This window comes from Bison bison, unplaced genomic scaffold (genome assembly GCF_000754665.1).
Source record: "Bison bison bison isolate TAMUID 2011002044 unplaced genomic scaffold, Bison_UMD1.0 scf7180017864365, whole genome shotgun sequence".
Taxonomy (NCBI): Eukaryota; Metazoa; Chordata; class Mammalia; order Artiodactyla; family Bovidae; genus Bison; species Bison bison.
This window is the reverse complement of record NW_011494937.1, coordinates 2,002,014-2,017,060: the sequence shown is the minus strand read 5'-3', so window position 1 is coordinate 2,017,060 and position 15,047 is coordinate 2,002,014. Positions and strand designations below refer to the sequence as shown.

The 15,047-nt window shown below is 52.4% G+C and overlaps 1 protein-coding gene across 1 annotated transcript in view; it reads right to left on the bottom strand.

The window, feature by feature from the left end:
• The window catches only part of CACNA1A (calcium channel, voltage-dependent, P/Q type, alpha 1A subunit), a 255,016-nt gene that overhangs the window by 17,032 nt on the left and 222,937 nt on the right, over positions 1-15,047 (bottom strand). The window contains 7 exon segments of the mRNA XM_010855524.1: positions 12-16; positions 3,315-3,411; positions 4,699-4,826; positions 8,754-8,904; positions 10,884-10,999; positions 11,174-11,239; positions 11,604-11,720. Coding sequence (XP_010853826.1) covers positions 12-16; positions 3,315-3,411; positions 4,699-4,826; positions 8,754-8,904; positions 10,884-10,999; positions 11,174-11,239; positions 11,604-11,720 — 680 coding nt within the window.

Below are 15,047 nucleotides of genomic sequence, written 5' to 3'. Positions count from 1 at the left end.
CCATCCGCAGGAGCCTCTGCAGAAAACCAAAGGCAAGGGCAATCATTCCCAGGGACCCCTCTGCCATCCCGTAAGCCAGACCCACCCTACCCGGGGAGCCCCAGGAAGAACTCTGAAGGCAGCGGCTAGGGTGCCCCCCACCCCTCAGGTTACCTGTCCCAGTGTTCCATTTCCTGACTGCCCCTGGTGACCCATAGGGGGCGCACTGGGGACTCTCCTATGCTGCCCGTTCCTCACCCGCCTACTGGACCCTAGAAGTGACATTTCCAGGGTTGGCCCGTATCCTTGCCCTGCCCCAGAGTTCTTCTGGACAGCTCCGTTCCATTCTGACCCCAAAGAAGAAGAGCACAAGCCAGATCGCAGCAGACATGCAGCAGCCAGGCAGAGGGGTCCATGGCCACAGCCGCTGGGAGGGCCGCCGGCTCCCCACCCCTACCCCCTGGCTCGGCCCAGACCAGACCAGATGGGCACAGACCACATCATTCCTCCGAGAAGCGGCAGGCAGGCGGCTCCCCGACTACAGATGGGGCGGGCCCCTCTCTGACATGCAGTGAGGCCATGACACACAGAACGGCGGACGGGGGCGCATGCAGACGGAATCTCGAGACTCATTCATAGCTCCGTGGAAAGTGTATCTCAGGGGCATGTCCAGGTCTTGGCTTTTTGTGCGATGGCATGGGGAAGGGGTGACAGGGTGTTCCCATGGCCCAGGGAAGAAAAAATTCCCTGTATCCCAGGCAGGGGCTCTGTCCCCCATGCTTGGTGGCATGGGAGAAGATGCTGGGCTGGTATGCACCAGCCCAGGATGAGGTGGCATGGAGATGAAGATCGATGTCCACCAGAGCAGACACGGGGAAGCACAGAGTTGGAGAAGGGGATGGGAATGGCAAACTCAGAGCAGAAGACAAAAATGGGTTGGGGCAGGGTGGTGAGGGAGGCGGTAGACAGAGAAACAGACTGGGCCACTGTGCAGAGCTGTACACTGCACAAAGGGCTCCCTATCTCAGAAATCATGGATCTGTGTTTAAATGACACCTTCCCAGCTGACAGTGGAAAAGTATCATGCTGTCCCCACATGGGTGGATTCCAGTATTTTCCCCACAAACAGAGTGTTCTGTGGAAAGGAGGCTTGTTTCAAATTGGCACAAAGGTGCTTATGAACCCATGGTGGCCCTGCACAGAGACCAAGAAGGAAAGGGCACTCGCCCTCTCTCTTGCACACGCTCACACACACACCGACACTCAGCCAAGCAGAGATCAAGAGATGGACAAAAGCACAGGTAGAAAAGGGACAGGTGCAGGGAGGGGCTGGTGGGGGCACCTCAGGGGTGCCCAGTGGGAGGAGGAGGAGTAAGGATGTGGGGAGGTGGTTACGTGACACAGGAGGAAGTGAGGTACACAGAAGGGGAGGAAGGGTTCTCAGACACAGCGGGGGCCAAGGTGGGATGGGAGAATGGAATGATGGGACCATACTTTTTGGAGGGGTTGACTGTCAAAGTCATCCCCTGAACTTCGTGTGGATGAGTTGTGGGGAACAGAGCATCTGTCCTTGGGTGCCAAGGGAGATTCCGGGACAGGGGTCTAGAGGGGTGGCCCGGCCCAGCCGCCTGGCGGCTCCTTCAGCCAGCATGCACCACCCCCCAGGTCGGCCATGGTGCCTGCCCGCCCCAGGCCCCCGCCAAGGCAGCGTGCATGGCCTGCGTCAGGGTGCCACGGTCCAGGGGTCCAGCTGCGGCCCGCCTGCCCACTCTGGAACAATGGAGAGGCATGTTGGGTTGTCTTGGGGGGAGATGGGTGGCTTAGGGACAGAAGACTGGGGAAGCAACTCCAGCGGGCAAGGAAGAGGGGAGAGGCTCTGGGTGCTCCCCGGAAGGTCTCAGATGCCCCAAGGCCCTAGGTCAGAGATCAGCTTCAGGTTTGTATAGGGGACCATGAGACCTGGGGGATTGAGATATAAAAGGTGGGGTCCAAGCCCCTCTCTGCAAGGTGCTTGCCCAGGTCTGGGCAATGGGGGCCACTCTGGGCTCAGTGCCAATCCCACCTCTCAAAGTGTTTGTGTCCAATTGGGTTCCTGGGGGACCAGGTGCGAGGGGACTTGGGGGCTCCCCTCCCCCTCCCCACCCCGGCATGTTGGCCATAAGAGAGTCTCAAAACACCAAGACACACTGATCAGAAAGGACGGACACAGTAAATTGCTTAGAATCAAGGGATGGTCATGATCCATTTACTTGAGGAGGAAAGGGGGAAAAAAAAAAGGAAAAAAGAAAAAGGAAAAAAAGAAGAGTAACGCTGGAAAAAGAGACTCGGCTGGCTGTTCCTGGTCAGCACTGAAAAATCCCCAGTGCCTGGACGTCGGTGGTTGGCAAGGGTTAAACTACCTTGTAAGCCACTCTGGCCGGACACTTCTTCCCCAGACCCAGGGGCGGAGACATGTGTCTCAGCATCTGATACATGTCCGGGTAAGGCATGCGGCCCCTGGCAGCACCGAAAACAAAAAACGGAGGTGGGAACGGAGAACCAAAGGAAGGGTGGGTGGAGGGAGGGGAAGAAAAGGACGGGGAAAAACCAAAAGAAAAAAAAAAAATCACACGAGCCGAAAAAATAGAGAGAGAAAGATGCAGAGAACGATAAAAGAGGTGTTTCAAATAAATAAAAAAGAGGAGAAAAAAATGGGAGAGGTAGTTAAAAAATATTATTTCACTGCTTATGAGCAGGGAGACAGAGTAAAGAGAAAAGTCAGATTCACTTTTGACTCTGAGCTCTAGTTCCGGTGGAATGCGGACAGAATGGGCGGGGGGAGGGCTTCTCACTCAGTAGGGTCTGGAGCAATTCTTTGGTTCGGTGTCATTTAAAGAACTGGGTCAAGTTCTCTGGTTTGGCTGAGGCTGGTCTCTGAGGGGGCCTAGATGGGGAAGAGGGGCCACGACAGTGGGAGAAGGGCTGGGGCTTCGGGAGGCGAAGGGTGGAGAGGGAGAGAGTGGAGGAGATGGTGGCGGTGGGGGGGGGCGGTCAATGCAAAGTTACGGTCCCCTCGGATGTGTCTGATTTTGGGGTGCCGTTGAGACCCCGGGATGGGCAGCTTCAGCTAAGAGCAAGCAGAAATGGCTGAAGGGAACGGAGAGATAAACGTTCCATGCTTCATCAAGTCTACGTGACTGCATTCTGTTGGCTAAGAGAGTTTTCTAGTTTAATGCAAAAGAGAGAGATGGCTCTGTTTTTTAGATTATATATATATATATATGAAATATATATATTGAAGAACCCCAAGCCACACTCATTCCATGGATGCTAGCAGGTTTTAGTGGAAATCAAACCTTGCAAGCAACCCTATGAGGACATTTCTTGCCTAAGCCGAGAGGGGGAGATATTACGCGCAATAAACTGTACATATCCTTATAATGAATCCGACCGCTGAAAGGAGAAGAGAGGGGATTAGTGGAGGCACGGGGTCAAGCTGCATCACATTGGCTCCCCGTGCTCATAAGTGAGGTCACGATGTCAGGGCCTGGGAAACCCCTGGCTTGAAGGAGTAAGGGAGACATAGGATGCATAAAGGTCCCTGAGATGGTCCCAGACACTTGCAGACCCTGGGGGTGCGGGGTGGGCAGAAGGTTTTGTGCGGAGTGGGCTGGGAACTCTGGGCTGGGAGAACCTCCCCCAGGGCTTTCTGTATCGCCCTCCTCCACAATCTACATGGCTACACTGGGGCTGGGGGGTGGTTCGTGGCATAGAGGACAGGGGGACAGCATCCAACTGCTGTGACCTAAAATCAAAAGAGGAAGAGTTAGGAACCAGCTGAAAGTCAAGCCCCAGCCCCGTGGCTCACCCCAGCCTCTTGGTCTCATGGAGGACTTGTCTGGGGCTGTAAGAATGGCAAGGATTGATCCTTCCCTGCTTTCCTCATGAGGCCTCCCCTCCAGTGCTCAGGCTGCTGAGGGCCTCTATTTAACGCTTTCTTAGCCCCCAAGCTCAGCCTGAACTAGAATCTTCAGTCTGTGGTTGCTGGGCTCTGAGCATCAGCGTGGCACATCTGAGTGTCCAGCAAGGGCTTGGTGCTGAGAAGGTACTCAATACACTTGAGCAGGGTGGAGATCACTCTTGGGAACCATCACCTGCCAACTAGGAGGGGGCACTCCCTTGCTCATGGAGATGGGAGAGCTTACTCCCTTCATGATCACGAACATACAAGGACCACCGAGGCTCTGTGTCCTCTCCCCTGGCCTCGTGTGACCTCATGTTCCAGGGTCCTGGAATCCCAATGGGAGCTAGGTTCTGCCACTCTGATCTTGTAGCTAATTCTGTCTCCCAAGGGAACTAAACCAGCCCTTCTCCCCATACTCCCTGGAGAACTGAGGCTGAGAGGCCTCTGGCTTCCTCCCTGGGGCCTGGTTAACTTGTTCTCACCATCTGGAGGCCTCACAGTCAGGGACAGGAGAGACTCACAGGAGATGAACTCATGGTGGAGTCTCTCCCTCACTTCCCAGAAGGCCTTGGGTATGGGCAGCAGTGGTACCCAAATCATTTAACCCAGGATGTGCAAGGGTACTGATTCTCATCTCTTTTCTGACTGATCCTACTGAAATCCCTGCCAGCTTCCCAGGGAGACAACAGCCTAAGGTCTGGAGCCTGACCTAGACTATGCTCCAGTACCAGAGAAAGGTGGGTGACGTGGTTGGAGGATTTGGGGTGACTGCTTACCACGCTGCAGGGTCATACTCGGCCCAGACACGCACGTACTCATCCAGGTGGTGGGGACCCAGGATGGAGGAATCTCGGGTGAGGTACTCAAAGTTGTCCATGATGACGGCAACAAAAAGATTCAGCATCTGTGGGGACCCCAGGGGCCAAGATGGGGTCGGGGAGAGCAAGACACATCCAAACACATATACACAGAGGCCCAGAGGGAGAGAGGGAGGGAGATAAACATGGGAAAAGGAAGTCAGAGAAAGAGATGGCGGGAGATAGAGGAAAGACACATGCTCACAGAAGGAGCCCAGAAACAGAGATATGGAGAAATGGAGATGGGGGAGAGACACGAAGACAGAAACAGAGACCAAGATTGATACAGTTGGAGAGAGAGGTGGAGAGGTTATGTGACATAGGAGCCAACACCAAGGGGACCACCATGACCCCAGATCCTCCCACACCTGACCCCCAACAAGACCAAAATGCATACTCCATGGACCAGAACCTTATCATGTGTCCATCCCCAGCATAAAGTAATTACTCAGCAAATATTTGTTGGATGGATGGATGGATGGATGGATGCATCTTCCTGCCTTTGTCTACATCTTGTAGCAGCTTGTCACATGCCTTTAGCGTACTAGCCTTTAGTACATGGGGAGCTTGCATCAGTCTTGCCTCCAGACCTTTGTAAATGTTGCTCCCTCAGTGGACATCACTTTTCTCCTTTTGAGTAATAACATCTGGCGAGCCCTCCCCCGCTTTATACTTATATGCGGTTGTTGGATGTGGTTGGCTTCATAGGTGGTGGTCACATAACCCAGGCTTGTGATTGGTTAGGGAGGAGCACGTGACCCAGAGTAGCAAATGAGAGACTTCCTTGGGATTTTTGCTGGCACTCTGGCAGCCATCTTCGCTCCACAGGAAGAAAGTCTGAGAATAAAGCCAGAGTGGAGGAAAACAGCAAAGAGGACAGGGTCTGCTATTGCCCGGACCCAGCCTCATCTGGACTTTTCAGCAGTATAAGTTAGTGAACTGTGTATTTCACTTACGTCAGTTTCAGTTGAATTTCTGTTACTTGCAGCCAATTTTAAAGTGTTTTTTTTTTTTTTTTAATGTAGACCATTTAAAAGTCTTTAGTGAATTTGTTACAATATTGCTTCTGTTTTATGTTTGGGATTTTTGGTTGCAAGGCATGAGGGATTGTAGCTCCCTGACCAGGGATTGAACCTGCATCCCCTGCATTACAGAGGTGAAGTCTTAACCACTGGACTACCGGGAAGTCCCTATATGCAACCAATTTGATCAATATGTGGTCTAAGTCCTGCTCACCGTCCCTGAGTGGCCCTCAGGGGGAGAAATCTTTCTCTCACTCTGTCTTCCCTATCAAACCACATATCAGATTATACCATTACTGTCTGCTGACTTATCTGCCCAGCACCCCTGCAAACTGAGAGAAACATGTTCTCTCCTTATATCCCCAGTACTTAGCATAAGGCCTGGCGCATAGTAAGTATGAAGCAAATGTGCAGATGTAAACATAGCAGGTGCTTACTATATAAGATGTATTTCTGCTGCTGTTGCTGCTAAGTCGCTTCAGTCGTGTCCGACTCTGTGCGACCCCATAGACAGCAGCCCACCAGGCTCCCCCGTCCCTGGGATTCTCCAGGCAAGAACATGGGAGTGGGTTGCCATTTCCTTCTCCAATGCGTGAAAGTGAAAAGTGAAAGTGAAGTCGCTCAGTCGTGTCCAACTTTTGGCGACCCCATGGACTGCAGCCTACCAGGCTCCTCTGTCCATGGGATTTTCCAGGCAAGAGTACTGGAGTGGGGTGCCATTGCCTTCTCCGAGCTCTATTTCTAGGTGTCCCTAACTTCAGTTCATCATTTCATGACACTGATTGAGCACGTACTGTGTGCCAGTCCCTGTCCAGGTGTTGGGGATGCAGCAGTGAACAAAACAAAAGCTCCTGCCTCTTAGGGGCTGATGGTCAAGGGCAGTAGATGTCTTCTAGGGTGCTGCCCTTCCCAGATGGGCTGTAGTATGAATGTGTCTCCCTATGAACCCACAGCTACTAAGACAATGGTGGCTATTTGAGCAGGAGCCAGGATGGCCCATTCAGACTCTCTTTTGGGAATCTGACACTGGGCAATGGTCCCTCTGGGCCCTGGAAGCTCAGTGGTAAAGAAACTGCCTGCCAATGCTGAGACGTGGGTTTGATTCCTGGGTCGGGAAGATCCCCGGGAGAAGGAAATGGCAATCCATTCCAGTATTCTTGTCTGGGAAATCCCATGGACAGAGGAGCCTGGAGGGCTACAGTCCATGGCATTGCAAGAGTTGGACACAACTTGGCAACCAAACAACAGCAATAACAGTGGACCGTCCAGGTCAACGGCTGTTGCCACTGGACTCGGGGTGGGTGGGGGATGCTTTGAGACCTAGCCTGCGGATATCTCAGTGTGAGGCTGCTGGTCTGAAGAGAGTGGATGTGTTGGGCTTTTGCTGAGAGATACTGGTGTTTGGGCTGGGGTCTGAAAACAATAGCTCCCATACTCCTTGGGCAGCTTATATCCTGCCAGCAGGAGCCACGAGTGGGAGGGAGGCCAACCTGGGGAGGAGAGACTAGGAGGAGAGGAGACTCCTTCTGCTTCCCACATGGCTCTGTGTTGTGGACTGAACTGTGTCCCCATGAGATACATTCAAATCCTGGCCTCCAGTTCCTGCGAATGTGACTTTATTTGGAAAAAATGGTCTTTGTACTCTCATTGTCAGTTTAAGATGAGATCACACTGGATCAAGGTGGGCTAAATTCCATATGACTGCTGTCCTAATAAGAGGGAAGTTTGGACACAGTCACACATGAAGACGACCATGTGAGGACAGAGCCAGTGACTGGGGAGATGCTGCCACAAGTCAAGGAACACCCGTGGCCATCAGAAGCGGCAGGCCAGGAAGGATCCTCTCCTAACTGCTCTGGAGGGATCATGGCTCTGCCAACACCACGGCCAGGCTTCTAGCCTCCAGAACTGTGGCAGGATCAATTTTTGTTGTTCTCAGCCATCAAGTTTGTGGTTCTTTGTGACAGCAGCCACAGAACACTGTCTTCAGTTGTCTGGGGGCAGCATACAGCCAGGGTGCCAGGGCAGGGGTGCCATGGTGGCTGAGTTGGCTGTCAACACCCTCTTTTCCTTTTAATACCCCAGCCCTGGCCTTCCTGCCACGGTTAATCCCTGGTGACGTCAGCGTTATCTGTTTGCCCTTTCAACCCTGTGTAGCCAATCCCTATATTAAATCCCCTCTGTCTGAAATACCTAGATCATTTCAATTCTTCTGACTGTGCTCAAACCATTCCAGGAAGAACGGAAAACAGAAAAGATTTGCTGAGATGAGACCCCAGAGAGAGAGAGAGAAAGACAGAACAGGATGCAGGTTCCTGATATGTATATTTTAATTCCTAGTTCCTTTTTGCAGTCTAACAGTGAATTATATTCTCAGGTCTGAGGAGATTCCTCCTTTTAACAAATTCATCTTTTACTAGTGAAAACCTTTCAGTTTTTTTGCAAAGCCCCACAGCCTCCAGAGAATGTTCACGTGGCTGACTTTTTCCTGCCTCCTGATCATATAGAGGAAGGCACACACCTTTCAGAGGGCAGGTGGGAGTCTCCTACAGCTCAACTAGATGGGAGCTGGGGCAAGCTCTGAGCTCCGTTAGTTTTTCTCTCAGCATACACAGCAGGTCTCAAAAGGGGGGAGATTCTGCTCCCTCCTTTAGGGGATACTTGATAATGTCTGGAGACATCTTTGGTTGTCACAGCTGGGAGAGTGGCGGGGTATGAGCTACTGTCATCTAGCGGACCAAGGCCAGGGATGCGAGCAGGCACAGAACAGCTTTCATCGGAGAATGATCCAGCCCCCAATGTCACGAGTGTCATGGGTGAGAAACCCTGGTTAACCTAATCGAGGGCTGGTCCAGAGAAGTCTTGGAGGTAAAAAGTGTGTGACAGCCACATTCCAGAGAATTCACACCCCTGAGGTCTAGGAAGCTTTCCTACACATGTCCACGGACTCACCAGAAACGAGCAGAGGAAGATGAAGGAAACGAAGTAAAAATAAGCAAATTCATTGCCGCATTCGTGAGTCAGGATGCCAGAGTTCTTATCACAGGGTTTCCCGCTGAGGCAGGAAAGCATGATGTTGTGCCAAGCCTCCCCAGTGGCACTCCTGAGGAAGAGAGGGGGCATCAGTGACCTGGATATGCAGCCCTGGACAACCAACACCTACTCCCAGGGAGGCAGAGCGCTAAGGTTAAACACTTAAGCTCTGGAGCTGGACTGATGTGGGTTTGGGTCCCAGGTAAATCACTTTTTCTCCTCTTTGAGCCTAGAGAGGGGGAGGAATTCTCATCCTTGGCTGTGCCTTAAAGCCCAAGGAGAATGTTTTTTTAAAATGCTGATGCCAATGCCCCCCACTCCCACAGACTTGGTATTAAAGTGAACTGGCTTGGAGATACAGATATGTTTTAGAAACTTCCCTCTCTCTAGGTGACTGTCATTTCTTATTTCTTTCTCCCTAGATTACTCTGCTCCAGGTGCATTGGGTTCCTTGTCCTCCAACATGACAGCTGTGCTCCTGCCTCAGGACCTTTGCACGTATCATGCCCTCCACCTGAACTGCCCTTCCCCAGATATCCACATGGCTCCCTTCCTCAACTATTTTGCTCAAATATCATCTCCCTCAAGGGAGGCAAGACCTATTATGCCTCCATTTCTTTCTTTTGGTTGTTATTAAATGAGAAAATACTTGTGACAAAATATACATAAATATTATAATCTTAAACATTTAAGTGTATAATTCAATGGTAATAAGCACATTTAGCTGAACGTCGAAGAATTGATGCTTTTGAACTGTGTGGTGTTGGAGAAGACTCTTGAGAGTCCCTTGGACTGAAAGGAGATCAAACCAGTCCATCCTAAAAGAAATCAGTCCCAAATATTCATTGGAAGGATTGATGCTGAAGCTAAGCTCCAATACTATGGCCACTTGATGAGAAGAACTGACTCACTGGAAAAGACCCTGATGATGAGAAAGATTGAAGGCAGGAGGAGAAGGGGGAGACAGAGGATGAGATGGTTGGATGGCATCACCCACTCGATGGACATGAGTTTGAACAAGCTCTGGGAGTTGGGAATGGACAGGGAAGCCCGGCATGCTGCAGTCCATGGGGTTGCAAAGAGTCAGACAGGACTGAGTGACTGAATGAACTGAAGCAGATTTAGAATGCTGTGCAACCATTAGCACTATCCATCTCCAGAACCATTTTATCCTCCCAAACTGAAAACTTGTATCCCATTAAACACTAACTACACTGCTCCTCTTCCCCAGCCCCTGACAATATTGATATTGAATAGTTTTTTCCCTAAGAATTTGCCCATTTTGGGTACCTCATGTAAGTGCAATCATACATTACTTGTTCTTTCATGCTTCCTTTCCCCCCTTAATCTTATAATATCCTTAATCTTACCATATCCTCTTTCCCTCATAATATCCTTTATAATTCAGTTCAGTTCACTCGCTCAGTCGTGTCTGACTCTTTGTGACCCCATGGACTGTAGCACACCAGGCCTTCCTGTCCATCACCAACTCTCTCTTGAGCTTGCTCAAACTCATGTCCACCGAGTTGGTGATGCCATCCAACCATCTCATCCACTGTCTTCTCCTTCTCCTCCTGCCTTCTATGATTAGATTACTGATTGTCTGCCTCCCCTATGGAAATATAAGCATTCAGAGGGCAGAGAATGTTGTCTCTGCTTTGTTCTCAGTATTTACAGCAGTAAATACAACAAGTGCTCAATAAACCTCTGATGAATGAAGGAAGGAACCCTAAGTGCAATCAGAATTAAGAACCAAGCCTCAGCGGTCTATTTAGAGTCTGTAAGAATGTTTTCTCATCTGTTAGGTGCAGTTGCCAAGAATCCCTTGACAGGATCCTCAAGAAGATTCTATGAGCTAATCCCTGAAAAATGCCTTCATGCTTGCATCCCAGGGCTTTCAGCTTCTGCCCTGTTAGGGTCTTTGGGCCGCTCCACACCCACCCCAAAGCTCAGTGGAACAAAAGGTAGAGGGCACGCCCCCACCGGAAGAGAAAGACGAGGACACGCCCACCACTGGAAGAGAACGATAAAAGCGTGCCCCTGCCTCACCGGAAGAGAAGCATGAGGGCCTGGAAGAAGGTCCGGAAGTTATTGTGCTCAGTGATTTGGAATTCATCTTCATCACTGTCCTCGTCCTCCACATCGATGCCAATGTTGCCAAACACCTGGGGAATTAGATAATGATGACTAGGAGTGGCCATGGGTGCCAGAAGCTTCAGAAAAACTCCACTCAACCTACAGTGATGCCTCTCTGAAACGGGCTCCCCTAACCCACCCCTACCTAAGCGGGGTGGCCCTCCTTGGGAGTGCTCTCGGAACATTAGGGGGCTGGCACTCACCTGCATCCCAATGATGGCGTAGATGAAAAAAAGCATGGCAATCAGTAGACAGACATAGGGCAGGGCCTGGTGGGAAGGAAGGCAATGAAGAATAGTGCTGGGTGCCCCTTACCCATGCTGTTTCCCTCACTGGTCCCAGTGCTCAACCCCCGCAGGTTGGGTGGCCGCATGCTGCCAGTGGTGCCAGGGATGATAGGCATCTTTGGTGGCTCTGGGAGATTCCCTTTGGAGCCCTCAAGACATACCGGGGGCAGGAAGTTAGAAAAGAGTCCTGCATATAACACATTCCCAGTAAGGTATATGATATTAATAAAGGCATTTCCACATGATTTCTAGATTCAACCAGAGCAGGCAGGGGGGTGAGGGTGGGGGAGAGATCCTGATTTTTCTTCTTAGCCTGGCAGGGGCAGGGGCAGGGGCTGGGGCTCACCTTGAAGGACTGCACAAAGGTCCAGAGAAGAATTCGGATGGTGTAACCCTGACGGAGGAGTTTGATGAGCCGGGCAGCTCGGAAGAGGCGGAGGAAGCTCAAGTTGATGAAGTTATTCTGGGGAGATGGAGAAAGAGGGGTGACCATTCACCCACCCCCAGGGGCTCAGAGCTGTCACCACTCACAGAGGCCCCTACATGAAGCCAACCAACAGGAAAAAGCAAGCCAGACCCCAAATAAGGAGGGAGAGGAGAGAAAGCACTATTAATGCAATGGTGCGGAGGAAAAAAACTCAAAAAAATGAAGTAGGGGATGGGGAGCAGAAAGGGTGAGAGGGAGGAAAAGGCATCAACTCAAAAGCATAAACCCTCCCTGCCAGCCCCATCCGCAAAGGGGAAAGGAAAGAAAAAGGAAGGAAGAGAAAGGAATGGGGGTGGGTGGGGTGGGGAAGAAATAACAAAAGAACAAGGAAAGAAAATATATCCGAATCATCCAATCAGGAAAAAAATCGAGATGGTTTTTGTTTCTCCCAACAACCAAATGCACTGAGACGATAGGACACAAGCGGGTCAAGTTGCCGAATCCATCACACGTGTACGATGCACAAACACCAGGGCGGGGTGGGGGCAGCCAGCACGCTCAGGCCTGGTGGACATGTGCGGGTTCCGAGGGCATGTTATGCTCCGGGCCAGAAATGCATCTGTCGTGGGACTCACCGGGCACCCTGCCCTGCCGAGCTGCCCACCCGCTCCTGCCCGCCCTGACCTCACCCCACGGCCAAGAGGAGCAGCGGCTTGAGCCAATCGGAGAAGCGGAAGAGCATCTTTTCTTACCCCCTTGGCGAGCGGGAATGGGGAGGACGGGAGGGAGCTGGGGCTGTTCGGCTGCAGGGCGAGTCCTCGCTGCCCGCTGAGTCGGAGAAGATGCATTTGGGGCCCTTTCCCCCCTCTCAGGGATGGCTTCTCAGCTTCTGGGACTGGGTGGAGTAGCGCGGGACCAGGCCTGCGGGAAGCAGGAAGTGCGCAGCGCCCGTGGGTGGGTGAGCTCGCCATCAGCCCAAGTCCACCGAGGGGCTGGTGCTGGGGGCCGGGAGGTGAGGCTGTCCCTGCCCGCAGGACCTCCCTGGGTGGACCCTGCCTCTGCTCAAAGGCAGTCACTGCCTCTAGTTCCTCCCTCCCGAGCCAGAACCCCGGGTGGGGGTGGGGAGACAGGGCTGTTGGGTCTCGGTGACTAGATGGTTGCCACGTGACTGTCCAGGGGCTTGCCTGCTGGGGCTTCAAGGGTGCTGCTGGGGTGCCAGAGACTGGAAGTCACGCATGGACCAAATCTGGCCAAGGAAACTATTTTGTTGGGCCCAAGGAGTTTTCTTTTAGAAATTAAAAATAGTTGCCCATTTAAGTCAGATTTTTGCCCTCAAATCTGCCTTTTGGGCCATCCTGAGGCTGCTTCTGCTGGTAGCAGTTACTTGAGGCTTAGATGTGGCCGCCTGCCTTGAAGCAGGCCACGTGTCCTCCAGTTCACCAAGGTTCCTAGAAATGGAACGGGTTTCCTGGCTTCTGGTATCTGCTTGGGGACCAGAGGTATTTGTGGTATGAGGCATTTTAGGCAGGCCCGGAAACCACCACTCATCAGTGGGTTGGAAGCAGAGGGGCCACCAGGGGACTAGGAGAAGCTCTAGATAAGGCCATGTAGCAGCGTCAAAACTGGCCTAGCCCTTACCCCACAAATGGCACAGGGGTGGTCATTCAGGTTGCCCCCTTTTCAGCGACCCTTTTGGCCTCAAAAGTTTGGACAATGAATTATATGGGCAATCTATCTAGTGCTTCTTGGGGGTTTCCCAGACACTGGATCTAGCTAACTCTGGCCTGGGAGATGAGAGGCAGGAATGGGAGGGGTGGTTCAAGGAATTTCTAAAGATGGTAAGAGGCCTCTGGGTTTGCCAGAAAAGTCTGGGATGCTCTCTGGAACATATCAGTTGACCCTTAGGTAGACATTTAGGATGGAGGAGGGGTGTGGGGCTCCTACCCTGACCACACGGGGCCCAACCAGAATGAGAATGTCTTGAGTGCCTTAAATAAACCCTCCCAACCCAGCCTGACTGAAAGTCACCCTCCGTGCCCTGTGGACCTGACTCCCAGCCCTGCTCGGCCACCCATTTGGGACCAGGGCCGACGGCCCAGGTGTCCCCAGTCCCCTCCCACCCACCCCCCAGAGTACGAGCCATCCCTTCATGGAGCGGGGCATAACATGTGGATTCATGCAAAGGCAGACAGGCCCTGGAAGCAGCCTCTGGGGGCTGGGGGCAGAGCAGGGGGTGGGAGCTGCCACCATGCAGGAGAAGCAAGGGGGCTTTGCCGGGAGACGCGTGCAGAGAGCATGCTGCCCTTCTTTGAGCCAGGGAGACAGGAGACACACAGGGGGCGGGGGAGCGGGTAGAGGTGAAAGAGGTCTGGGTGACAGGACAGGGGAAGTTTCTAGTTTGCCCTCATCCATTCTTCCATCTCCCCCTGGGTCTGCATAGAGTCCTTCAAGTACCTGCAGAACTTCTGACTTCCTTCTTCCTAGTTTCCATCTTTCTGTCCACAGCCGCGAAGGATCAGTCCTCTCCTCCAACCCTGCCTAGTGCTTCCTGGTTCTAGGCTGAAGGGGAGGGATGCAGGCCCTGGAAGGCTTGCTGTGTGCAGGGGATGTGAGTGCTTAGAAGGACGTGGGAACCACTGACCTCTGCTCCAGAGAAATCCTGCCACTTGAAGACCCCATCTCCAGCCCAGATCTTGCCTGGGAATCCAGCTCCCATAACCACCTGCCTACCTGACTTCTTCCAGGGTGCCCGTCAAGCCTACTGTGCCCATACCTGTGCTCTTCCCATTACCTGACCCTCTCCTGGCATTCCCTAACTTCTGTCTCATGGTTCAAGCCAGACTCAAACCCTCGATGTGTCTCTGTCTACCCCCAGCCCAGACCCGACCCATCTCCAGGTCCTGGAGAGGCCCCTGCTCAGATGGCCAGGCCTCCGATTGTTCCCTCCCTCTTCTGATGTCATCTCTCACTGGGATTCCTGGTGCTCACTTCCAGCCCAGCCCCCTGCCTTCCTACTCCCTGCTCTGCAGCTGCAGCGTCTGGTGTAACCACACTTCCTACCATACCTCCTCTGCTCCAGATCCTCCCAGACCCCCACAACAAGGCCCAGTCCTGTCCCCTTCTGACCTCTTCACTTTTTCCAGATCAGCCTTCCTCCACTCTTTGCTCTAGCCACATCCTCTCACTTGAAGACCCTGGCCCCTGCATGCTCTGATCTGCCCCAGGACCTTTGCATGTGCTATCCTGGGCCTCCAATGCCCTTTTCTCCCCCTCTCCACCTTGTTAACACTGTTTATACTTCAGCGTGCAACACAGTTAAACTTCAAGTGTGTTTCAGGGCTTATTTGACCAATGCCTACCCTC